Genomic DNA, 26,738 nt, shown 5'->3' on the forward strand with positions numbered 1-26,738 from the left:
GCAACCTTAGGGGGCTTGCATTTCAGAACATGTTAAAATGCCCTGCGGATAAAGCACTAAATCTTACTGTCCAGTCTTACTGTTTGTTTTCCCTTTTTCATCTCTGCAGAAGAAAAGGAACTAGGGGAATGTAGTGTATTTTGGTATAGCATGGGGTTTATTTCTTTCTGTGTTTGTTTTTTAAATTCTAATCTGTTGTTTCTGTGCAAGTTTATTGAAATTTCCTTCTTGAAAAGAAGGAAAGAACGCAGCTGGAGCTTCGGGACTCCCACAGTGAATTTATGGGATCTGTGGAGTAAAATACTCTTTCTTGCAAATTGAGACTATTTCCTTTGAAATTCCTTGGAAAAACTTCAACAGGAGAATGCTCTAGTACTGCTTTTGAACCAGCTTTTGGATGGGAAGGCTTTAAGGGAGCATTTTCTGAATGATTTGGACTGAACTCATCTTCTTGGTGCTCCAGTTCTCAGTTCATCTTCTAGACTCTCTCCTGTGCTACTGTTGATATATAGTTTGGAAACCCTCAGGTGCTATAGTGAAGGCTTGCCAACACAGCAGTTTTGTCCCAGGGTGGTACAGAGTATTTATCAGACTTAGAGATTATTGTTATCCTGCTTTTTATGCACTGAATGGAATGTGGTTTGTAAATGTCAAAATGAACTGTGGTTCTTATTCTTCCTCTCCTGCTATATCCTCTTCTCCATCTTGTTCTCATCAGAATCCAAATGTCTTTCTAGCATTCTAATGCTAAAGATATATCCTATTTGACCAAAATGGGAAGGTGAAGTTTTTTTCCCCCTCTAAAAGGAGGGTACCCTGCAGTTTTGACCAGACATAATTATGGTCCTACCCCATCCAAAAAGCACTTAAATGAAGATATGATGGGGGTATTATCAGGAAAAAATTCTTATCTGAATGAGTGGTGAGGTATTGGAACAGGCTGCCCAGGGAGGTGGTTGAGTCACTGTCCCTGGAGGTGTTGAAGAAGCATTTAGCTGTTAAAGGGCGTGAAACTTAACCTGAAAATACCATCAGACACAATGTAACTGAAAAGTAAGTCATGTAACTGGAAAGCAAGGAGGAGTAATTTGTAGCCAGAATATAAAGACCTGTCTTCTGGCTTTCTCGCTCTGTAAGTTGCTTGTGACTTTTTCAAATTCCACATGGATGGGTAAGGAGGGATGCTGGAAATAAGTTGGTGGTTGCACCATGCTTGGAAATCCACCAAACAACTCATGGAATGCTGAATCCCACAGCGGGATGGCAGATGGCTTCCCGTGGCTCTGCTATTAAATGGGAAGATGAGCAGAACTTCCTAGCAGCTTCTAGAGCAGCAGCTGATCAAAACTAATGCAGATGAGGATCCATGGAAGCTAGTGGATTTTGAAAGCTTTTTCCAGGTGTGCTTTCCAGGTAAAAGACAACCTACCAATGGTGTTTACAGGGAGACTGCAGCCCTTGGATTTCTGTTGTGTTTGGCTAAAACAAATATGGACGTTAGAGCAAAGCTGGAAGAGGGGATGTTATTAGCAGTGTAAAACCAGGATGTCTTCTAATGACAAACCTTCAGTCAGTTTTCTGAAAGATTATGTTGTAACAGGGTGAAATGCTTAGTAATGCTAATGGATGCCAGCAGAGGGCATTTGGAAACTTGGCTTTTCTGCTCATTGATTCTGCTCATTTATCTTCCCATCAATGGGAGCTCATGTTCAGCTCCTGTGTGAGGCTGCCGTCCTGAAGGGCTTGGTGGACTCTTTTTTGTTTTGATTTTTTTTTTTTTTGCTTCTGTTTTGTTATATAATTAATTTCCAGAATGTCGTCAATAGGATACATATTTCAGAGTACTCTGCAGGTTAGCAGCAGTATCGAGCCAGAGAGTTCTGACTTCTATCAGAAGGGAGTATTTGGGTGTGAGGTAGGTAAGGGCCAGGAGGAAGAAAGTGACAAAATGGTTTATTTTCTGTTTTTACAGTGCTTGCAATCTGAAGCAGAAACAGACTGATTTGTGATATGAATTGTCATATTTAGAAGTTAATTGCAGCTGTTGTTTGCTCCCAAGATACTTAGTGTGGTGCAGTACAGAACAGGTCAGTCCTATTAAAGCACACAGACCATGGAGCAACTGTGCTAAAGCAGTGGAGAAGGAGTGCATTTAATAATAATGCTTTTCTGTTCTTGGGCTTTGAATCAAGTGATTGCAATCCATCAACATCTTTCTTCAGGAGGATTTCAACAGACTGTTAAAAAGGCAGTCTCAAGAATGGCTTGGCTGATTCTGCCCTAGTTTTATAGAGTGGGGTCTAAAGAAATGGAAACAGATCCATTTAGATATAAAATCTAAACAACCACAGGAAAGTTTCACTGTGTTTTGCATAAAGTCCTTAGTAAAACACATCAACAGTGGCAGTGTGATTCAGATCTCTGAACTGAGCATGCTCTGTTCTATTCCAGTCAGAAATTAACCTTCATTAGTGATCCTGGCAAGCTAGACTTACTGCCAGAATGCAGGGTGTCCTTGTGAAACCAGCTGCCTTGCACCTCTCACTTTAGCAGTAAGATGCGAGGCACCAAACTGTCAGGTTGTTCAGGCTTTGAGCTTTTCTATCTCCTCTGAAAGGCAGTGGTGAGATTTAGGGGAATATTTTCTTCAGGCTGTGTGGCTATGCATTAAGTGGGCCTATTCATGGTTCTTTTGTTAGCTACCATGCAAGGTCATGTATTACAGGTTTGAATTTTGATGTGAATGGTGGCTTCCTTACTGTACTTAGCAAGTCCATTTAGGGAACGGTTCCTTTAAATCTCATTTGTAGTAAGATATGATTTATGCTGTCAAATGTGATTTATTAAGTATGTGTTGATAAAGTAGATGGAGCAAGATCTTTCTGGGAGCAAAAAATATATATATATTGATGTGTAACATGAGTGTCGGTAGCAAAGATAGATGGAAAAAAAGAGAAGTTGATATGTATTTCAGATATATTTTATTTGCTGTAACATCTGTTAACTAAATACATGTCCTTGTATTTCGTTGTATCCCTGTGGCAGAGCTTTCCTTTGGCCTTTTTCAAATGCTAGCTTGTTAGCAAATGTTAGTTTGTACTGCAAAGCCTGAACACATAAAAGCATTCATTGACTTGCCTGAAATAACTTACAGAGCCACTGAACTTCATTATTAACATCTGGGTGGTTTGTTTCAGAGGTGTTGGCCTGTACCATTTCTGCCTAGTTACCTGTCAGCTATAAAAAGCGAGCTCTTCCATTGTGGAGACTTGTCATCATACTGGAAAACAACTTATTCCCTTCTCATACACGCTTGAGTAAGTTGAGAGAGAGGCTGTTGGGAAGGGAGAGCAGGGCTTGGGGGTGGGCTCTGCTGTGAAAGGAGCACAGGAGAGGAAAGAATTTACTCCAACCTTTGGCTAATGGGTCCAATGGTATACTTTTGCATCAGCATTAAGGGAATGCAGTGGTTACTGCTATGGAAAAGCTGTGTGTTTAGGAAATGTACAAATCCTACAAAATTATTTGCTTCTACTTGCATGGCTAGTGGCTGCTTTTGGGATGTGAGGTGCAGTTTCTTTAAGCAAAGCTAAAATATCCCCTGTATGTTAATATTGTACCTCTCCTTCTCACTATCATCATCTCTCACTTACACTGCATCAGTGAACTATTTTAGGACAGTGCTGGGAGTACTAGAAATGTGGCAGCCCTCCATTTCCATTTGCGGGCCTGTCTCAGAGGAATCAAATCAATACACAGGTTGTAATACACATTGTTCTGGTTGAGGTGAGTTTTCAGCCAGCCAGTGCAATGATTGAGCACAGCACAAATAACATTGGAATGACTACCCATGTGTAATTGCTTTTGTAGTTAAAGCAAAAGATGCTTTAGTGAAGAACTGTTGTTATAATGGTAATTAGCATGAAGGTTGACCTCTTGTTCAGAAGAGCTCCTTCCTGATGCCAGCTGATATTAAAAAGCATCTAAGAATGTTTTGTGCATCCATGAGTTCGTTACTTCTCTCTGTGCTCAGATGTCAGGTTTGAGTTCTCCTCATTATCATTATGCTCTTATTACTGCAGTACATCCACCTCCAGTAGCATTGCACTGATCCCTGGAAATCTCTAGGAGCTGTGAGCTCTGCATTAGTATGCAGTGGGAGTTGGTCTGAGATAAAAAGTCTGGAGAAACCACATAGGAGCACAGGGACTGAATGGATCTACCTGCGCTGAAGGTCTTGAGCAAGGGTGGAATTAGAAGTGCAATTTCTGAATTCAGTCTACTAGCTTAGCTAATTTTTGGGTGGACAAAGTTATAGTCCTTCCTGTTGTTTCATCTTCAGGGTTCAAGATTCACATCTTTCCCTTCCTTTATTAGCAAAAGATCTATTGGTCTCATTTAGCACATCAAGAGGCACATCAGTTTTCTCGAACTATGCAGGTTGAGCATAGAAGGGCAGCTGTCAGTAAAGTAGCTGGAGATGTCTGCTATTTAACTATTTTACACCTATGGGGAGATGGCTTTAAATTGCTCTGCAAATTATAAGGTTTCTCAGAAATTTGCCTCTTTGGCCTCATCAGAGTTTGACTTCGCTGACTTCAGTGGGTACAGGATTGGCCCTGACAGGGATAACAAAAGGAACATTTGAATTTGGGGCTGAGCTGGCAAATCCCAGTGAAAGCTGAAATTTTCTCCGGGCTGTGGCTGTATGGGTCCCCAACTCAGAGAGCCGTGATGCCTCCTCATCTCTTCTCCTCTGCTTTGGGAGAGAAGAAGCTTCCATGCAGAATTACACTGTCCTGGGCAGTCTTCATACACCTTGCCAAAACACTTCAAACCTTGTGTAACAGGGCTTAAAGGGTGATGATGAACAACATGATATAGTATTCTCAGAAGCAATGGGAGGCTGCACAAAATGTGCACTCAGCGGCAGGGTCCTGCCACCTCTTTGCCTGGAAGGGAAAAATAAATCTAAAATTCTGGCTTCTGGAATGCTGGCTTGGGTACAGACTGGCAGGTAGCAAATAACATTGTGAAGTGACCTCTGGCACTGACAGGCTGCTCGGCTGAAGAAAGAAGGGAGCCAGCGGTGTTGAGAAGTGGAGGAGCAAGGGGCAGGCTGTGTCGTGCCACTCGCCAGCTCCTCTGTGCATGCTGAGCCCCAGTGGCAGCTGGCTGTCCAGTGAGTCTGGTGACAGCTTGGAAGAAGGGGATCTCACCCTTGCCAAAGCCCTATACACTGTACAAGTTGAGCCATGACACACTACCAATTCAGAAAAGTACAGCCCCTACTCAAAGGAAGGGAGAAATGCAAGCAAATCTCCGTGCAGCTCAGAAATGCTGCTGCAGATCTTTTCCATGGTACCAGGACAGAGAAAGGCAGCATGCTTTAAGGGGAAAGTATCTCAACAGTTAGTTTGGCTGAGATGCAACCCCTGCAGTTTTAAGGTGATCAGCAAGATTCTCACTTGATGTAAACACCATACAGTGCTTTTAGTTGTCTTGCAGAGCTCAAGAGCCTTGCTTGGCAACCTGAATTGTGGCCAAGGATCATGAACCTCTGAGGGGTTCATTTAAAACTTGACAGTTAATTAGCATATGGCACTAAAGCAGTTCTGATGCTGGGGAGCACAGCTTCAGCGCACCCCTCTAGGCAGGGGTTTGGTCTCTAGTTCTAAAGAAGGGTGGGCTGACAGGTCCCGGGTCAACCCTGATGAACTCCAAACTAAGAATGATACGTGCTCGTTAAAGTATGCATTGATTCTAAGTGTACGTACTGGAAATATTTACAGAAGCTTCTTGAAACCTCCTGATGGCCCAGAGAATCATCCAGTGAAGGAAAAGTAAATGCCATTTAATACAGATAATGACATCTGATGGAAGTAACAAATTGCAAAGCAAGTACAGCAGTGTTGTGACTGAAACATGTTTTCAAGTCTTGTGAAGAGACAGATTTTCCCACGTGCAGCAGGGAAGTGGGCACCCAGCTTCCACTGAAACCGGTCTTACCTATTTAATACGTTCCCTGATCCTCTTTCATAAAAACTGCCACGCTGATAAAACCCGATGATCTCAGAGATCTGTGAACAGGAGTGCAAGACTTTTCATCATAATTGCATATGAAATATTTGGCTACGTTAAAAGTCTGCCTTGTAAACATGAGGTTACCATTTATTCATTGTCTAATGAATTTTATTTGTTCTGTGATGCCAGAAGCTGTTGCCATGAATGCTACAAAATGCTGATTTCCTTGCTGTCAAGTCACTCGCTGGGTGTTTACTATCCTGAAATCTGTGCGTTTTCATCTCTTCTGTTTGCCTAGAAGGGAGATAAGCAGAAAGCGGAGGAAGCGAGAGTGTTGTTTTGTTTCCAAAAGCAGGTGAGGGCTGAGAGAGTGAAACAACACTTTCCATCAGCTGCCAAGAGGGAAATCTGCACAAACACTTCTGTGCAGGAAAAAAACATTTGGCAAAGCTTGGTGGCAAGGGGGAAGAGCGGCACAACCCTGAGGGTTTCTTGCAGTAAGCACACGGGGGATTTTGGAGGCTGTGCAGTTTGGGGCCCACCAAGGGCACTGGGCTTTGTCACACCATGCATGGATTGGCTGGATTTGCAGGCTGATCCGTGATCTCTGCTGAAGTGTGATAGAAATCCGAGTATGATAAAAATGGCCTATTCCAGCCCTAGCAAGAGCTGATGTTGATACTGGCTTCGTTTACTGCTTCAAAAGGTCTCAGTGTAGTCAGGAGAGGGCCCAGATCCTCTTATTTTCCAGCTTTTCTGGAAGGGTAGTTGTGGAATGTAAGGGTAGTTGTGGAATGTAAGTGTAGTTAGGTCCTTATCCTCTGGGATCTTTTCCTTGCAGCTGTGATCCTGTAGCCTGCAGTGCTGTCCTGGTGATATGCCTCTCTGACAGCTTTGCTTGTTATGACAGCAGCACTTCGTGTTCCAGAGTTTCTTCCTTGAACAACTTGTTTTTAAAATCCTACCATCAAGCAGTCTTGTTAGCTAATTGTCAGAGCTTGTCATGCCAAGCAATTAATTTCTGGACAGCATTCAGATACCTTCTCAAAGACTATGGAAGTTAATGCGTGGAACTGCATCTCTTCTGCGCTGTTGCCTGAAGAATTGACCCAGATCTTACCTGTTCAAACATGGCAGCAGCCATTAGCACTGTAGGTTTGGTGGAGATTTGGAGATAAGGACCTCAGTAACCTGGTCTCACAGAAAAATCTTGCCTAGCCCTGCTGATAGTGCAGGGATTTACTCACAGCTGGCTGGGGACAACCATGGTCATCCTTCTAGTCTCTTCAACCTGGTTTTATAAGCTTGCTTATTGTATACTAACACCTCTGTCCTGGAGGCACAGAGATGTCATGAGCAGTGGTTTTAAAACCTACATCTGTGATGTTCTGATTCACAGAATCACAGATTTGCAGGAGCTGGAAGGGACCTCAAGAGATGAAGTCAAAATCCTCTGCTAAAGCAGTTCCTCACAGTAGGTTGTATGAGTAGATGTCCAGGCAGGTCTTGAATATCTCCATAGAAGGAGACTCTGCAACCTGTTCCAGTACTCCATCACCCTTACTGTAAAGATGTTCTTCTGCATATTTGTATGAAATTTCATATGTTCAAGTTACTCCTATTGTCCTATTGCTGCTCACCACTGAGAAGAGCCTGGCCTCATCCTTTTGCCTCCTGCCTCCCCTTAGATTTTTATAAGCATTTAATTGTATTCCCCCATCAGCCTTCTTTTCCCCAGGCTGAACAGATGCAGGTTACTCAGCCTTTTCTCACATGGGAGATGCTTCAGGCCCTAGGATTACCTGTAACAACTCATTGAAGGCAGAGTAAAGTACGGCTCTCATTGCAGTTGAAAATGAGCTTAAATTATGGCAAAGCTGTGGAATTCCATTCCTTTGAGCTGTTTCCAGCCTTAGAGGAAAGATAGTACTAGAGATACAGCAAAATCTGCATCCACTTTTGTGGTACTTGAAGAGTGGGGAAGCAGGGATCCAAACTGAAAAGCTTGTCAGATAAATTAGATACACTATTATCAGAGTCCATATGTGGATGAACAAAGACTAAAGCACACCAGGATTAAACAAGTCAAGCAGTGTAGTGGCTTCTGAACCCAGACCTCTCTGTTATGCACATCTCTTACTAAACACTTCCCCCTGTGTCTGCCTGTGGTTGTGTGTCTTTCCCTGCAGTGCTTTCCAGAATTTGGGAGCCCTAGGTGAGATGGCTGCTGTTAAACTCTGCTCATCACTTCTGATGATGAGGGCTGCTTGTCTTTGAACGTGTTACCCTCCACTAAAGGAGGCAGCCTCCTTTCTCTTGATTAATTTCTAGCAACTTCTGATGGACCTCAGTTCAGATGTGCCACATTTCAGATTTAAGAGAGTACCTAGAAGTGCAGTACACTTTCATAGGTGATGAGCTTAAAAAAAATAAAGAGATGAAAACAGGCTTTGTCCTGAAAAGTGCCAAGTGTGGTGATGGGAGGAAGACAGAGAGAGGAAAAAAAAAAAAAAAGGAAATGTTTTTTTTTTCTGTCTATGCAAAGAACTAGGGACACACAGATTTCAGTCTATGCAATATAATCACAGCTGGAATCCTGCTGGATTTCTGCAGCAGCTCCCACGTGTAAGGTTCCTGGTTTACTGGCAGCGTCTTGTTCCAATTCCCAGTGTGAGATATATTTCCCCTTCCCTCACCACTCAGTGGCTCCAGCCCCGTGTGGCTCCCTTCCCAGCCAGCTTTCTGTGCTATTTGCACATCATCACTTCTCAGGATGTTAGGATTATGGCATTGTGTATTATTTTATCTGGCTTCTTAGTAAAGAGCCTCAGCACTATGCTGACTTGGATGTAAAACAGCACATGGGTTCCACACACTGATTCAACAGGTAAGGGCCAGGCAGTTTTGAAATAATCTCTCTGTCAGGGTTGGTAAATCCTACCTGGTGTTTTGGCAGAATCAGGAGAAAGCTTGCAAGTTGTTATTTACCTGATAGTAAAATAGCCATGAGGGAGTGCGGCCAGGTTGAGTTCCAAGCAGTTATCTTGAGAACCACTGGGACTCCAGGAGGGAGAGAGGATGCTTTTGAAGTGACGTGTGTTTATAAGATGCAATGAGCTGCAAAGACCAGACTGTCCCAAGGGTTGGGGAAGCAGGAGCCTCTGGTGTAATTCCCCTGATCAGCATATTTTGTTATGTGGATTTTGTTATTTTAAGCTTAGGATTAAAAAGACCAAAGACCTTTTAAGTATGGATTTCATTCTGCTGATAGTCATTGTCCACAGATGTGGAGCCAGGCAGCGTGTGGCAGACCCTTCATCAAGTAATTAACTCAAGTTGTCAAGCTGCAATCAGTGCACTGCTCCTGCACTAAAATAATAATGATAAACTCCTCTCATCTGAAGCTGTCGGCTTCCAGCTGCACGAGACGTGGGTTTGCAGTGGGGGAAAATCAGATTTGCACCGTCGTCTCTGACTTTGGCTTGGTTCCCTTCTTTACAGAGTTTGTGATTGCAGGAGCAGTGAAGGCTGGGCACAGACCTGCCAGTGCTTAGCGCAGGGCTAACAGCTGTCATCACACTGGTTCCCATCAGGGAGCAGCTATCATTCGTTGTGGAAATGCTCCCAATCATTTCTCAGCTGTCTTCGTAGTGATCTGATACAGAAATCATTTTCTTTAAATGCAAATCCACCTTCACAAAAATCCTCATAAATATAATGCAGCAAACAAACTGATTAGAGGTCAGTCCGCTGAAGAGATTGACCTTGCATTTTTAGCAGGTTAACGTATGCTAGGGCTTAGATTGAGCAGGATTAAATTTCACGCAGGTCCTGTGCCAGATGTTTCCTATAGGGCAGGAATATCTGAGATCCTGATGAAAACTGATATGTTGGCTTTAAATCCAGAATCTCAGCCTGTGAGCAGAACAGGTGAGGACTTTGAAGCCTAACCAGGTACTTTGTAGGAACCTTTTCAGTGAGAGAATCTGAATTCAAACTTCTAATATCTTTCATTCTTTATCTTTAAAGGACTCAGATATGCCCTTAGTTCTGTTCAAGTAAAGCACTGTCATTAAATTTAAATACCACTGAGTGCTGTAAAAAAATAGAGATGAGTTTAGTGATGTTTTGGACAGCTCAGCTTTACTGAATTAAGAGCCTCTGTGTTATCTTTGGTAAATGAATTTAAGTTCGTTTATGAAGAAGGTATCACACCTCTGGTGCTGTAAAGTGCAGATGCCTTTTCTCTCTCTGTTGTTTGTACTATTCCATAGGGGAATGGCTTACTTACAGATTTTGACAGTGAAATATAAAGAGCCAGATAGTGGTGATGTGAACAAGCAAATACAGATATATGGTCTCTAGCGCAGATGATTCTCTTTCTTTTAAGAGAGCATTTTTATTCAATGTGTTATCACTATCATGCTCACTAATATATCTTCTAGGAGTAAATCCTTGGCTGTGGTTTTAAATTGTTTACCTGTATGTGTTATCTGTTAAAAAAATATACTTGAGGGTATGTCTGAAGTTATAAGTATATGTTGAGGAGTGTTATGAATGCTGAGAAAGGCAAAGCTTGAGCTTCTGCCCATATTTTTTTTTTTTTTTTCTGATAGCAGAAGCTCTTCCCTTTTTGCTTGAATGGGTGCAGAGATGTCAATGATAAGAGATCCACTGCCATTTGCTGATAGCATGTGGGATGATAAAAGCCCCACAGTTCTTTACAACATCAAGGAGAAAGGATAATGGTTGGTAATATATAGATATGTCTGGTTGCATTTTCGTTGTGCAGGTCCATTCCATTTTAATATTAAACATTTCATCATCGTATCATAGAATTATAGAATGGCCTGGGTTGAAAAGGACCACAATGCTTATCTGGTTCCAACCCCCCTGCTATGTGCAGGGTCAACAACCACCAGACCAGGCTGCCCAGAGTCACATCCAGCCTGGCCTTGGATGCCTCCAGGGATGGGGCATCCACAGCCTCCTTGAGCAACCTGTTCAGTGTGTCACCACCTTCTGTGTGAAAAACTTCCTCCTAATATCTAACCTAAACCTCCCCTGTCTCAGTTTAAAACCATTCTCCCTTGTCCTATCATTATCCACCTTTGTAAACAGTCATACCCCTCCTGTTTACATGCTCCTTTCAAATATCAGAAGGCCATCTAGTGTCTTTGTTTATTATTCCTTCTCAAACACACTTATTTGCTGCAGTCTCTTTAATATTTCAGTTTTAATTTTAAGCTCTCTGGCACAGTTTATGTTGTAACAAATGCCTTCTGAGTTGGTGTGACAGTGCTTGCATGTCGTAAAATATATTGGGTTTTTGTCAAGATGCAAAGGAAAGCTGTTCCTCCCTTGGGAATCTTATTTTCAGAATCAGAAGTTTATTTATCTTTAGGGTAGGATTTTGGAAGGAGCCTAAGGGACCCAGAAGGAAGCAGAGGTCTTTTGAATCTGAGGAGTAAGATGGCAGCAAGACCTAGCAATGCCAACAGCAGATTTTTCTATCTGCCCTTCGGTCTCAGTGAACTTACTCAAATCTTCTGACTGCTGCTGGCAGGGGAGCTCCTTGCCCCATTTCCAGCCAGCTGAACAAACTTCTCTTGTTTTGGTGAAGGACCCTCCCTGCCAGATTTGCTAGTAGATCTGAGAAGCATCAGCCTCGAAGACGTGTGCTCGAGTAGTTCTTTCTGTTATAGCAGCTGTATGCAGAGTCCAGCCCCATCTGCAGCCTTTTAGATGTTTCTCAGGCTTATGTGCAGTCCTGCTCACAAAAGCATTACGCATGTGCTTACTATTTAAGTGCGTGTATATCTCAAGACAGTGAAAATTGTGTTTGAGCACCTTTTGGAAATGGGCTCTCCGTGACCTGATTCTCCAACATGCTGAGCACTTGGAGCCCTGTGAGATCAGTGAATGTTGCTGGGGCTACGTTGCCTTGGGAAGACAGCTGAAATTACTTAGTGCAACTTATCTTTTTGTTTGCATCCCTAGCCCTGCTTTAAGGGTGCAAGGCAAGAACACAGTCCATTTTGAATTTTCAGGGAGAACTCCACAAAGATGTTAAAAAGCAAACACTTGGTAGGGAACATTGATGAATCTTTGATTTTTATTTTTTTAAAGTCAGTGTTTTGTTTGCTTCTGCTTTAAAATGCCTTCTTTTGGAAGCTATCATAGCTGTGTGCAGTTGAAAGATTTTTGTGCCTGATTGATTGCTTTATACTTGACAGAAAGAACCTGAGTGCCACGCATGTGTTTGAAGCAGTGTTTCTTTGAAAGTCAGCTGATCTCTCAGGTTAGAGAATGTAACCTGATTTTAAGAAAAGTAGCACATAAATTGCATTTGTGCTGCTAAGACCTGCTGACAGTGCAAAGATGGGTCCTGACAGAGGTTTTCTTTGGGCCACAACTCATCTAGTACAGGGTGTCAGGCAATATATATTTCTGTTCCTTTGTTCTTTATTATCGAGGGCTTTGGCAGAAGCTCCTGCTTCTTGAGTTCAGTGGCGGGCGCTGCTTGTCTTTCATTTGGATCCTCCCTATCCAGGACTTAGAAGTAAGCAGAATTTGCTGGGGCAACAGAGAATCTCCTTAATTAAAAGCTCTGTGATTGAGAAAAGGAAACCATTAGCAAAGAACAGGGCATCAAAAGCACAGTAGCACAAATGGGAAAGGAGTTCTGTGGTATGCAGGGTATGGGGGCCCAAGCCCAAGTCAGTTTTTTACAGACAGTTTTTATTGTTGTTATTAATTTGGACTTGACAATGGCTCACCTACATGCATGGACACTCTCATTACTGTTTGAACATGCAGATGCTCAAATATGGGTGAAGAATGCCTTTAGTGTGAGTTGTGCATGTGGCAATACCATTACGTCTGAATGCGCAGCAGAGGTGATGAAAGTTATTATGCAGATGAGAGCATGTTAAAGGCAGTGAGGTTTCTGCACAAGTAACTTGTGCACAGGTTTAAATAAAGAACATTGCAAATCATACCCCAAATATTTTCTCTGTATCTGATTATGTTATTTCCATAGCAACTAATTGTGCCATAAACCAAAGATCGTGACTTCAGGTGGCATGTGAGCAGAAGGAGATGAGCTATTAACTTTGGAAGACCCTTTTTAATTCATGCAAATTTCCTTATTTCTAAAGAAAAAAAGAAAAAAAGAAAAAAAAAGAAAATGGGGAAAAAAAATCCAACTCACAAAACCCAAACAACCTTAAGTCTGCTACGTAAGTGAAATTGCTTCTGAAGGAAGTGTTTGTCAAAGTTTTGTTGGAGGCATTAGTACATCTGTCAAGAATTTGCAGGTGCAGCTGTGAATATCTAAAGTTCTTTAGGCTGAGTTAGATGAAGAAGTCTGGCTTTCTCTTGCACAAAAAATCCCAGGGTGACTGAGGTGGGCAGGCCCTCTGGGTTGCTTTGGCACGGAGCTGGCTGCCCAGGCATACATCCAGATGGCGTCTGGAGATCTCCAAGGAGGAGATCCCACAACTCCTCTGGGAAATCTGTGCCAGCACTCAGCACCCACACAGCACAGAAGTGCTGCCTGATGGTCAGAGGGAACCTCTTGTGTGTCAGTTTGTGCCTACTGCCTCTTGTCTTAGCACTGAGTACCACCGAGCAGAGCCTGCTTTGTCTTCTTTGTGCTCTCCCATCAGATACTGAGGGATGTGGATGAGATTCCCTCTCAGCTCTATGTTCATTCAAAAGGAATATGGGAAAGCAAACAAAAGGTCTCCATCAGGAGTGTGTAATTCCCTTCGTCAGCACCACCAGCCTGGCCCTGAACTTTGGTTCACCCTCAGGTCAGAAAAGGAACTGTTCCCATTAGTCTTTGGAAGATGTACATTATTTTATAGAGACTCTGTTGCTGAATTGAGACTAACCAAGCAGTAGCTGCTGGAGTGTTAAGAGCGTGTTGGGCAGGAGCCAGAAAGAGAAGGGATTGTTCACTGGGCATGTTGCTGTAGAGGACAGGCAGCTGCAAATGGTTTCGATTAGTGCTTTTCCATGGCGATCTCTTTATGTACAAGAAAACAAGAATTAACCATTTGGAGTGAATTTGGAGGGCACCCTTTTGATTGTGGTGCTGTAACCTCAGCACTTCCCCCTTTTGTAGTAATGTTTAATCTTAGGTGTTGTTGACTGAAACTATTGGGAGTGAGCATAACCTCTCGTGCATACTTTTGTGGCCCCCCTTTGCTGCAGAGCTGTGCTGGCTGCCAGGCACATACATTGTATTAACATGGTATATTTTAGTAGTTGTTCCTAGCAGAATTTATTTTATTTTATGGCTCTCTTCTTTACAGCTTGTATGGGATGCTCATGAGAGCAGACTGCTGAGTGGGCTGTCTCACTGCAGGGCTGGAGCAGGTACAGAGTTTTGAAGACAGTGGCAGGAAGCATTAGGGAAAGCAAGTGCAACCGTTATGGACTAATGTGGAGGTGGCCCAGTGGCTGCATTAGTGCCACCTGATGGGGATGGAGTTTGCATGTGTGACAGTGAGAGTGAAATTGTGGAGCAGAAAGGGAAAGCGGTGTTCAGTGGGTAAAATAAAAGCCTGATCCAAAGTAGTATGAAAATAGGTGGTGATTTGGGGTCCAGGAACACAGTGTACCACTGGGAAAGAGGAGGGGAAGCTGAGCTGTTACGGCACACATGGTAGCGTGCCACCAAAATCAATGCACATTAAGCTTTGCCGGTGAGGCTGCGCAGTGCTTTGCTTCTTGTGCTGAAGAATCAATATGGATTGGCCCCAGGGTGGGAATACACAGATGCAACCAGTGAAAGGGTAAGTGGATGGAAAACAGAGGTGAACAAAAGTCACAAGGCCCAGGCTGGGATTCGGTAGCTCAAGCTACCGAAAGGTAATGTGTGCCTGCAAGGGCTTAACCTTGGGTGCCAGTGTGTCCCTGCCCCTTTTAACATGCTGATATTAGAGTGAGCAAGAAGAACAGCAACAACTTCAGGGCTGAATTCTACTTTTAAGTGTCCTTAAAAAGATGTCATTTCAGTGCAGTGTGCTCAGTGTTGGTGGAGGAAGGAAGCAGGGGGAAATGTGCCCATTATGGCCATGCAGGAGCCCTGCCTACTGCCGGTGTTTTTCTGCATCCATTTGAAGAGCTCCACTTCATTTAGAAGCAGTGTTTGGAAACTCCTTGTCTCACCCCACATTCTGGCGTTACAGGGTATTCCACTTATGTTAAGGACCAGATTTTCTTGGGTATTGCAGTTCTCCTACTATACTGTTAAATGGAGTGATTTCTACCTTTTCTCTTATATAGATGGCCAGCTGCTTGTGAACTTTTAGATACTAAGTTGACAGTAAACATGCCAAATTGGAGTCTGTTACATGCTTGCAGTAACACAGGCACCCTTGTTGAATAGTGATTATGTGGTCTCTCTTTATTCCAATATAATCTGCATAGAGTTGTGTCCAAATTTCACCATCTGACAGGCAAGTTTGTGCATATGCTGATAGGAGACAGAAAAAAAGTTGAATCCTTTTTGGTGTTGCATTGCAAGACCGGTCCGGGGCTGCACAGAGAGGAAGGCTGGTGGCAGAGCTGTTTGCCACTAGAAGCACAAGGAGTACATTGGAAGCTTGGTGTGAGAACAGCTGCTTGCTCAGGGCCGGCTTTGTGCCCCAGGGCGGGAGGGCTCCTTGCTGGGGACACCTTCTTGCTTTCAGGACAGGGAGGCAGGAAGAGAGGAAACATCTCCATAGTGGCTCTGAAATCGCTGTGCACAGGGCTAGGGAAATGAAAGGCAGACACGTTATAGGAGTCAGCCAGAGTTGCTGGAACAGATGGCCCGGGAGGCATCAGCCTGAGCACTGCGCTCAGTCCCCAAGCTCTCACGAGGTACCCGCCGTGTCTCTACAGCTCGTGGAGGAGATGAAAGGAAGTAATTAGGCTCCGGCTTTGCCGGGTGGCTTGCAAGGGTAAAGAGCTCGGGCTACGAGCAAACCCAGCTCATTTCACTTTTGCTAATTTGTTCTTTAATTAACCGCTTGTCTGTGCCGATTTGTGCTGAGGCTGGCACGATGCTTCGTTGCAAGAGCTCCGCTCCCACCGCGATTACTTCTCTGCCCTTTAAAGCCGCGGCACGGCCGGACCCCCAGCCCTGCCGGGACTGCACGGGGCCGCGGGTGGGACCGGAGCCGCCCGGGCCGGGCGAGGCGGGGCCGCGGCCGGAGCTCCGCGCCCAGCAGCGGGAGGAGCAGCAGCGTTGCGGGGCGGAGCTCCGGGCTCCGCGCTCCGCACTGCCTCGCTCCGCGCCCAGGGGCTCCGGGGGCCGCGGAGGCAGCGCGGGGCTGCGGGAGCTGTCCGCCGGTGTATGGGATAAGCGCCGGCCCCGTGCGCTGTGTGCACTGCGTGCGGCATGTGGAGCTGGGGGGTTTGGCATTTACGATCCGAGCGAGATCACGCTTCCTTTTTTTAAAATTCCTTGCTTTGGGTACAGTATATATCTCTGTCTTTTCTTTTTCTCTGGTAGCGGGGGGGAGGCCGGGGGGACCCGCTGTGACGCCGGAGGGAATGGTTACTTGTGCCGAAGTCTTTCTCACGCGGAAGCACGCTGCTCCCTAACTCCTGGCTAAGCAGCCTCCAGTTCTCCAACTTTGCTGCCATAAAGCCCGTGCAACTCCTTGACAGGATGGCAGACAAAAGAACAGCTGGTGCAAAGCAGTAGGGGATTGCTGGCAAGGAGGAGGAAAGGAAACCGCAAAGCTTTTTACCCGCGCCCCCGACACCTGACGATTGTCAGAGCAGCAGCTACGACGGGACGAGCCGGAGCCACCATGCGCAGGTCCAGCACTGATGAGTCCACCTACCACCGGAGCCCATCCCTGGACAGCAAGGATTACAGTTTCCCAAATGGCGCTTTCCGTCGTTACAGCAGCATGTATGGCGGCCAGTTTGGGGCAGCCAGTAACTCTTTTTTTGGATTCCACACCAACCCGGGTCCTAAGGCCACCAAGGCTAAGTACACGTCCCCCAAGGGAAACAAGTACGTTGTCTTTTACCTGGATCTCTCATTTATTTTTCTCCTAGAACTGAAGAGGTGCAGTATGGCTCACAACTGCCTGCAGTGTATCAAGTACCTAATGTTTGTCTTCAATCTTCTCTTCTGGGTGAGTACATGTTTGAAACTGCAAGGCAGTTGTATTTCTGTCTATTTGTGAAGATAGAAAGTAAACTTGTTGTTGTTTTTATGCTCAAAAGTTTGAACTTGAAAGTTGAGCAAGATGGTGCCCAGGGTAACCTTTCTTTGGTCTCCTTAATTGGTGCGAGTGACCTATTGAGGGTGTTTTCTTCACTCTTTCATTTCATGCTCTTCAGCTTATTTGCCCCAAGCTTTTGTTCTTGGATGTACTTGCCTCAAAAGCCATGTATAGTCTCAGAGAAGTCACTGAGGCCATTCATGACTGTAAAGTTGAGCACTTGCTGATATCCACCACTGTAGCACAGATGGCACACTTGGTTCATCTCAGTGCTTTTGCCTGTATCTGAAATCTCCATGTGTCCTGTCCAGCAACGGGTCCTGGTGCTGCCACGTGGCTCTGAGAAGTGGAGGAAAACCTCACTTCTGGGGCTGCAGCTCCGTGTCAGGAGCTCATCAACTCAGTGTGAGGTGTGTGTGTGTCAGCAGGGCACCGTGATGGAACATACAAGCATGCAGTGCTACGTCACCATCATGACAAATGAGGTGGCTGTCAGTAGCAGGGTGGTCAGGCGCTTCACTGCCACAAACGAGAGCACAGGCTGCAGAAGGAGACTGCAGGAGCTTGGTGAGGGGTGCAGCTCATGTACGCTGTTTGTCATGTAAGAATAGGGTATAGAGTCATTGCTCGAAGAGGGAAGGGAGTTCTAGCACAAAAAGGCACCCATCCAGATTTGGGAGTCTGCTGTGAGGTCCCTGGGAGGTGCCTTAGAACATCTCACCCCTCCAGAGAGGTTCATTAACATGCTGAGGGAGATGGGAGTGTTGCAAAGTGACAGCCCCCTGTCCTGGCACTTCAGAGGGGGGAGTGTTTGCAGATGGATGTCACTATGTCATGGCTACAGATGCTCTGTGCTCTCAGAAATTGTCAGAGGGTTGTGGAGGGCTGCATGAGATCGAATAAGCTGTTCTTTAGCGTGCACTTGCTGTACAGCTATTTAAAAGCAGGCATGCTGCAGTGCTGGTGCATCAGAAAACACAAGGTGTGGGTAACTTCTGCTGGCCCGAGTCATACCAAGGAGCTCAGTGTGACAAATTGCTGAATTGGCACAGTAGTAACTAACCGGAGTTGTGTGGTATGAGGAGGTTGTTCTCTTTAATCCTGTGTATGCTGGTAGGAGGCATGTTGATGAGGCTGTTCTCTGTCTTTCTGACTGCTTCTAAAAATCATCTATCACATATCCTATCTTACACCAGAGCCTTTTGAAAAAGGCAAATAAAAAACCCCACCTGGTTTTCATGCTCTTTTAAGCCTTGTCCCCAGTCAGGATTATAACAGTCAGCTAGCTGAAGTGTGTGCTGGAGAAATGCACTTGGATGCTGGTGTGAATTTCTCTTCTATGAACTGTGCATGAAACAGCCACAAAGGATGTTCATTGTATTCCGATTTCTTTTACGATATTTCTCTTTCACTGACGCGTATGTGTGTGATGTGAAAAGGTGCTGCTGCGAGTAATGTGTGCGTATTTACAGAAGGAAGATCACACATGGTGGTGTATCTCTGGCATTCTGTTAAGTAGGGGAGCCTTAATCTTTTAAGAGAGAAGGAAGGGTTTTTGCCTTCCCCTGAAACTATCAAAGCTATTCTCAAATGCCTGAAGGGAGAGAAAAGACAGAAGTCCCAGAAAGAGAGGATGGACCACGTGTGAACTGGCTTTTCTCTGAACCAAAGTGTACAAGCAGGGAAACGAGTGGGTGGTGTCAAATACTGCAGCACGATCTGTGGTTTGCTTCCCTCTCACATGCTACCTGCACAGCAGGAGTGATTGATGATGATCATGTCCAAATGAGGTTTGCACAGCGTGTAGTTATAATAGATGCAGCTTTTTACCTTCTCATACTGGAGAAAGCAACCGAGAGGAGATTATTTTTAAAAGTATTAGTTTAAGCTGACTTGTCTTTTGTAAAAGAAGAGAAGAAGTCTATTTTTAATGATCAAAAGTCTTGGAACGATTACAGGTTGATGATGCTGTTGTTGTTTTTCAAGTTGGTGTCAGTTATCTGTCAGCTTTTACTTTCTATGCAATTAAGGGGGAAGCAGCTCTGCCAGAACACTGGATTGTTCTTTGCTTACATGCTCACCTAAGTTTTGCTGTTTTATGCTGCTTCCCCCTCTACCCTTCTCTAGGTAACTGGGTAGTGACAATCAATGGAAAGTAGGAAGAGAAATTCTTTCATGCTCCAAATAAAAGTTGTGGTTATTTCCACACATAAAGCAAGGTCATTACATTAAATGAATTAAATGCCTTTTATAGATTGCTCCTGGTTTTTAGTCTGTTCTGGCAAAATGCTTTGATTTTCTTCACAAAGCATACTTCTATTTTCTCCCTCCTGTTCCCATCTGTTAACTCCAGCACTACCAACTATCTTTTCTGCAGTGGGGCAGCAGAATAGACCTCAGTCCTGTGCAACTCCAGCAGGACTGACTCTGTGTTTCTGAGGTGATCCTTCATTGTAAGTCTTGTCTATATGAAACAAAATCTCAGAGCCCTTGATTTTTAAATGTTCCTGGCAAGCTGTATTGGATTAGGTGCTGCGCTCACGTTGTAAAACTTTTACAAGCTGTCATATAACTGGGAAAATAGAGCAAATTTCTTCTCCCCTTTCTGGCTGTTGAAGGCAACACAGAGCTCTTTCATGAATGTCAGAGGCTGAGGTGCCTTCTCTGTGTTGGTGCTGAATCTGTCCAAGAATAGCTCTCTTCTCCATTGAGTCCTGCAGAAATTAGGGACAGTGCATTTGTGGCTATCAGTATTAAGGTGCTGGGACGTGAACAAGACGTTATTAGCCAACAGCAGTGCTGCTATGATGGGAATTGCCATTCAGAGGCTGTTTCCTGGAGTCCTGCCAGGCACAGAGCTGCTATCCTGGTATCACTGCTCTGCTTTGCAAGCTCTGAGGATGACTTTTGTCACCTGATACGTAAGAGTTGCTCAATTCATTCATTGCTATAAACTTCCATTTTCTTTTGTCAAATTGCTAAAACCGCTGGGACTGAAGACAGCATCAGATGATCTCAAAGTAGGATGCTTTTATTTCATAATGAACTGTTTGTATTTCACTGTGAAATACTTGGAGAAAAACACTTATTTCCCCCCATATTCTGTCCTCCAAACATCCAAAGAGTCTTTATGACAGTCAGTAAAGCAAATTGTACTTTTATTGTGCTTATAATCCGAGGTTCTGCTTGTCTTCTCTCTTTTTAGAAAAAACACAACTATTTTTGGTAAAAAGGGGTAAGTTATATCCTAAAGGCTGTGAGAGTGCTATAGAAAGACAAATGTCATCTCCTTAATCCCTCTCGGTTTATGCCAGCGTTCCGTATTTCTTTGACTCGTAACTCCCAAGCTGCCAAGACTCAGAAAGGCAATGCACAGAACTGCGCTGATTGATGTTTCCAGTGGTGCTTGCTTTCCTTAGAAATCCTGTGCTAGATGAGACCAGCTAAATTGGTAGCAATTTGTCCATCAAAGAATTGAATGCCTATGTCTGACTCTTCAGATAATACTCTAGGCTAATAGAGAAATTCAGTAAAGCACAAGATTTTTCAAAGCTCTGTTGGAGAAGATTGCCATATACAGAGGAGACGACAGCAAAATGAAAGGAGGCAAAGAAGTTCAAAATTTATTGCTCCTCATTTCTGTGCATGTCTCCTTTCCATTGTTAAAATGTATTAGAGTTGTGTGCACTATAAGAAAGTCCAAGTCTTCAAAATGGTGAGCGAAGAGATCTGTCTGTTCCAACAGGTGGTGTCTCTAGGCAGCAAGGAAATGTGCTCATGTGGCTTGAAGTCCATTAGGGTCTGCAGACCACTGAGCACAGAGCAGCTGAAGCTCTGCTTTCCACCTTAACTGCTAAAAGATACAAGATAAAGCACGTATTGTTTTGAGGTGCTCATTGTTTGCTACTTTGTTTTACCATTCAGTCCCTAGAAGATTCTCAATTGATCCAGTCTTGAGATGCTGCAGATGCAAAGTGGTTGGAAACAGAGCAAAGGAAGTGGTAGAAGGCATGTGGGAATGCTATGAACTGCAATTTGTGTAGGAAACAAACTCCAGGAGCCTATTTAATCTGGCTCCGGCAATGAGCTGCCAGGGTTCTTGCTCTAGCTTTGCAACTGTTGATGGTTTGTGGACCATGGTTTAGAAGTTTTTGCACTGATGTGTGCTGCTGGCTTGGTGAACTAGTGCTATTGCCTGTGGTCAAGTTTTATTACTTGGATGCCATGGGAAAGGAGGAAAAGAAGTGAAAGTGAGAAGTCCCTCGTTAGTAGCATTGTTTCCCAACCTTATACTTCAAGTGTTCATGGGTATCTCATTTAAGAACTGTGTGTATGCTGATGATAATCTGATGAGTTGTAACAGCAGAACAGTGTGCAGGGCAGCACGTACTTCTAGCAGCAGGAGGAAGGAACGTAGTCTGAAAAAAACCCATGGAGCACTGGCTGGTCCATGAGCACACCTGACCAGGTGTGGCTGGTGGTTTGAGGCAGAGGGGTGTTTTGACATTTGTGTATCTTGTTGTGACAGTCTGTAACAAATAAAAATGTAATTGAACAGCAGTGCAGGCTTTACTCCTATGCACTGAATATGTGGGAGGTTTACCCCAGAATGCCATTTTCTCTACCTACCTCTCAGCAGCTGATTCTCCTTTGTTATTTTCCTCCTCCAGGAACTGCTCAGTCTCTGACTGACATCTTATCTCTGCCTCTGACTTTGTGAAGACTCTCCAAGGATGTATTTTAAGGAGCATTGCTTTTAAAGATAGGAAACTCATTTGATATGGGAATTACAGACTTCAAAAAATGGCAGTGCCATGAGAAGCAGAACTATTGAGAATTGATACAAGTGAAAGAGAGATGATTGTATTAGCTGGTGTCTGATTTATACGAACAGCAATTAGAGCTTTTTCCATAGCAGTGCTATTCATGCTGTCTCTTTCCTGGGTAGATTCTGATGTCTAATAGGGGTTGGGGATCATGCTGGAGCTTTATCTCCAAGTGAAGGCATTGCTCAGGGCTACATTTGCTGCCTAAATGCATATCTTCTCATAAACTTTGGGAAGTTAATGACTTTGAAAGAGCGCATATCTGTCAAATCAGGCTGGCAATGACAAATGGACTTGCTAGTTATTTGTGAGATGCACAGCCAACAGTTCAATTTCATAATCTTCTTTCCCCTAGGAAACCAGGTTAGGAAGGCTCTTAACAGAGTAGGAAAAAAAAAGCCTTAAAGTTAGCTGTATGTTGGATACCACCTTCAAACTGCTCACTGTGGGCCAGCTTCCGCTTCTGTTGCTCATGAGTAAGAGGAGCTTCAACTTTGCTGACATGCTGATGTATTTTTTGGCTATGGGTATTGGTAAGGACTAAGCACCTCACCTTGTAAGTTTTGCTGTCCAGTCTATCCACTGTATCTAATTTAGACTTAGTACAGAGCTGTGGAAACACAATAGTGCATAAAGCCCCAGGATTTGACATATTATAGTTGTAGAGAAACCGGCCTTTTAAAGCAATGAGCGAAAGGGCTGCAAATATTATTCCCTCCTCTGGACAGTGACTAATGTGAAATCTGTTCCAGCCAATTCTCTGAGCTATACAAAGTAAAGCAAAAGGCAGATGAGATCATTACCACCATTCTCAGTTTGTTTCCAGACACTACTGTTTCAAACACGATTAATTAATTATGATTTAATGAATTAATTAACGTGCTAACTATCTATTAATACTGCTATAGAATTTATTTATTTAGAATCCGGCTTCTGGTTAAGATAGCAAATCCACAAAAGTCATTGTATGAATAATATAAAATATATGTTTAAGATGCATAATACTTCCCTGAGCTATTAATAGTACAAAGAGAGCACTGCTAGGTCAGAATGAAATGGGGAGTTGGATGGGATGAAATCTGCATACTCATGAAGATTGGAGTCAGTAAATTGTGTTTCTTAGTACTGTCCTGTAATTGTTTCTCCAGGAAATGTTTAACTGTCACAGGATGCAATAGAAGCAAATGAAATTGAAATTGCAGTCTGTAATTAGACTGTCATACTCTAACGCATCTTAAATCGGTCTTCAGTAGAAAAACTAACACCCTCCAGAAAACCCTTGCAACCTGCTTCAAGTGTAAATGCATGTGGAGGCTTATAATTTAACATGATACAACTGAGATTTGCTCTAAAGATGCTGTACGTTTTCATTGGTAGTTTAGGTGAGGCAGAAGGTTGATGTCTAAGGACAAAGGACCAGAATGACCTTGTCTTGTAAGTTTTTATATGTAGGCTTTCAATACTCTCTTTCGGCTTGCTTTTCCAGGTTGCTGTTATAGCCCTCCTTGTTTTTTCCTTAACCATGGTACCTTTGTTTCATCTCAGTTCCTCTCAGAATAGTGCAGCAGCAGCCACTATTGTGTCCCCTTATTCTTGAGTCCCTCTGAGCCGTACACGTTAGGGTGCCTTGAGTTCAGACCAGCAGAATCCTGGTGGCTAAAGTTCCCTATTTCCCTCCAGCTGTATTTTGTAAATTTCTTTTTGAACTTCCTGCACTGAATCTGTTAAATGCTACATGAGGACCATGAGAGAACAAAGCAGTAGTTCACTAGTGCTGATTTTGTTTATCGCACACATTTAGTGTGCGTGCTGCTAGTTTCATGTTCTTCCTCCTTCTGCACCTCATGCTTTAATAGGATTTAGTTTGGAAAGAAGCAAAGCTCTGCTCTGTGGTGTCAGGAAAACCAAGCAGCCACCTGTCTTAAATGCAGATGGCAGTTTGTGCTTTTTTTTTTGCGTGAAGTTTATTTTTCTTCCGTGCCTTTTCTTTGTTGCAGTTGCCAACTTTAGTGATCAAACAGCTGGCACAAGGTGCAGTACTCAGAATTAAAGAACTTAAGTCTCTTATTTAAAACAGGCTTAGCACTTAGGGGCGAAAATCTCATTGCCTTAATGAATGGCTGCATGGCAGGCCTACAGTGGGATTACAAAGCGGTCGCATGAACTGCAGTTCTACCTGCAAAGCTGTGCTTGAGCCAAGAAAACCCGATGTGTTCAGAGGGCTTCTGTTAGGCTGCAATGACAAAATATGATTCTGCTGGTATTATTTCCTCCCCTGCTGGAGGTGTAATCTGTAAACTTGGCAGTTCCCTCCTAACCCCCAAGGCTTTAAGAAAAGCCACTCTGCACTGCGATCAGACAGTGCCAGATCCAAAGAGGCAGAGTGGAGTCAGGCAAAGCAAAGGAACATGGTTTGTTTCCTCACTTTCCCTTTGGAGGATGATAACTCCTTCTGCCCTAGAGAGGAGGAAGAGGTAGAGATTCCTCGTTGGGCTTCTGATCTGCCAGAGAACATCTGAGATGGATGTTTGATCAGTCTGGAAAGTAAAACCGTATTGGAAAGATTTCCAGGCAGAGTGCTACACAAAAACAACTTGCTTTTTTAGCTGATGGCAGCTGAAGTGCCAAACGTCCCACTTGGATTGCTTCACTAAATTTTAAAAAATGAACACAATCCACTCTGGTATATGAATACAGATATATATATATATATATATATATTTCTTAGCATGTAAAATATCGCTAGTAAAAAAAGATTTTATTCATTTAATTTATTAGTTTAATATAGTTATTTCCATTCCCTACATTTTTTAAAGATGAGTAGGGATCACTTCTCTTATATATAGGACTAAACATGGGCCAGAGGATTGCATTCAGTCATTTCTGCAATGCATGGCATGGGCTTCTCCTAGCATGCAACCAAACTGCACAGTGCCCAACAAGACCTGCAGGAGAACTGCTGGTTGTTTTGGCCTTGCTGTCTACACAGTATTTCATCACTGGCTGTTGTGAAGGCGTGTACTCAGTGAGATGGATTTATAGCTGTGGTATAAGCAGAGCTGCAAATAATCATGGAACCATTTCAGCATCCAAAAGAAATGTTTGTTGTCTTCCAATAGCATTTTTAAGAAAAAAACTCCTTGTGGGAACTAAGCTTTTAGATGTGCTGATTTATGTCCATTTTCATACACTACCTTCTTCTGAAGTCCCTGACTGACTGAAAACTGACCTTAAGTTACATTCCATGCACCACATTGCACCTGTCAGGTTTGTAAAATTATGGGCTGCCTTCGTGTTGGCCAATAGAAAATTTGTACTCCTGTTTTGCAAGCAGCATTTATCCTGGGTTGCGGCACAAATTGTTTACTTACATGTCTGGATAAATCTTTTCACTAATCCATTTGTGGCAGCACGGAGGGGAGCAGAGATGACATGTTTGATTCCATTTTCTTCAACGAAACAATTGGAACTGTGGACATGAATTGAGTTCCACCGCCACTTGCAATCTGTTACAAGCTCCCATCCTTGAAGGCCGGAGTTTTTAACACATCTGCCATCTGCTCAGTCCTTGTTGTATTCATGCAGCACGCTAGCCTGTTTTAGAATGACTGTGCAAACTAAAATATAAAGCCCAGAAATTGTCTGCATACAAGTGATACCACTCCCAAAGGATGTGCTGAGGCATCTTTGGGCATGAAAAATCAGATGTTATTTTAGTATTTGTTTATCTGTGACCCCCATCCATAGGACATTTTCACACTTGTAATGCACTGAGTGCTTTTCTGATGCAAACGTCAGTAAGAGCTTGGTGCAAACAAGGGGTCAACCTCAAGGGTTTGTTGGCTGGTCTTTCAGTGCAAAGAAAAGCAGGAACAGTTTGTGTGTGTGTGAGTCCATTCATTGTGGCTGCATGTATTAGAATCAGCATGAGCTCATTTTAGGTTTGTTGTTCCACATCTTGTTGTTTCATGTCAGTGATGGGATGTAGTTTGTACCGTGGAGAATGTGCTGGTTGTGTCTTGCAGTCTTTGGTGTTCTTGTCATCCTCTGCTGGTGACAGAAGTGATAAGGGATGCACATTTACATCTTGGTTGGTGTGTGGCAGCATGGAGCACTCAGCAATGCTCTGTAGTAAGGCTGCTGCCTTCCTGGTGCTCCTTCCTTCTGAAAGCCAAAGCTGGACGTATATGTTACCACTCTGGTTCTGGTAGCCAAAGTGGCTGCCTTCCTCTGAGAGTCTGCTTGCTCTACCAAAGCTTGCAATGACCTTTTATTTAGTCTGGAGCCTAGAAATGCTTAATGCTTTGTCACTGTAGCTGAAATATCACTCTGCAGCATAACGCGTATCCTATTCAATTCCCTGCTTAGTATTTTTAGCACAAGCTGCTTACAGTTGCATGTCACCTTCCTGGTAATAACAGGGTGGATTTCCCTGTGCGCCTGTTAGGAGTGCTCCCTTTTGCGACTTCATTCCTTTAAGTAACTTGATAATTCTCGTGTGAAGTTATGAAACCAGCAGAAGATCCTTCATTTTAAATCTCACTGCTGCCGGTTGGAAAAGTGCATGTATATAGATACGTTGTCCTTCGTACTGGCACTTGTGCCCAATTTTTTAGGGACTTGGTTGGAAATCTGAAATTCTCTGGCACAT

General features: G+C 43.7%; 1 protein-coding gene across 10 annotated transcripts in view; it reads left to right on the forward strand.

Annotated features, from left to right (window-relative positions):
• The window catches only part of TSPAN4 (tetraspanin 4), a 379,559-nt gene that overhangs the window by 188,126 nt on the left and 164,695 nt on the right, over positions 1-26,738 (forward strand). For 7 of the 10 annotated variants that reach the window (XM_015863761.2, XM_015863758.2, XM_015863754.2 and 4 more), the window contains one exon: positions 17,092-17,171. In XM_015863761.2, coding sequence (XP_015719247.1) covers positions 17,109-17,171 — 63 coding nt within the window. In that variant the 5' untranslated portion in view covers positions 17,092-17,108. The other 3 variants (XM_015863764.2, XM_015863752.2, XM_015863753.2) reach the window with 3 other exon arrangements.

The sequence above is a fragment of the Coturnix japonica genome, chromosome 5, assembly GCF_001577835.2.
Source record: "Coturnix japonica isolate 7356 chromosome 5, Coturnix japonica 2.1, whole genome shotgun sequence".
NCBI lineage: Eukaryota > Metazoa > Chordata > Aves > Galliformes > Phasianidae > Coturnix > Coturnix japonica.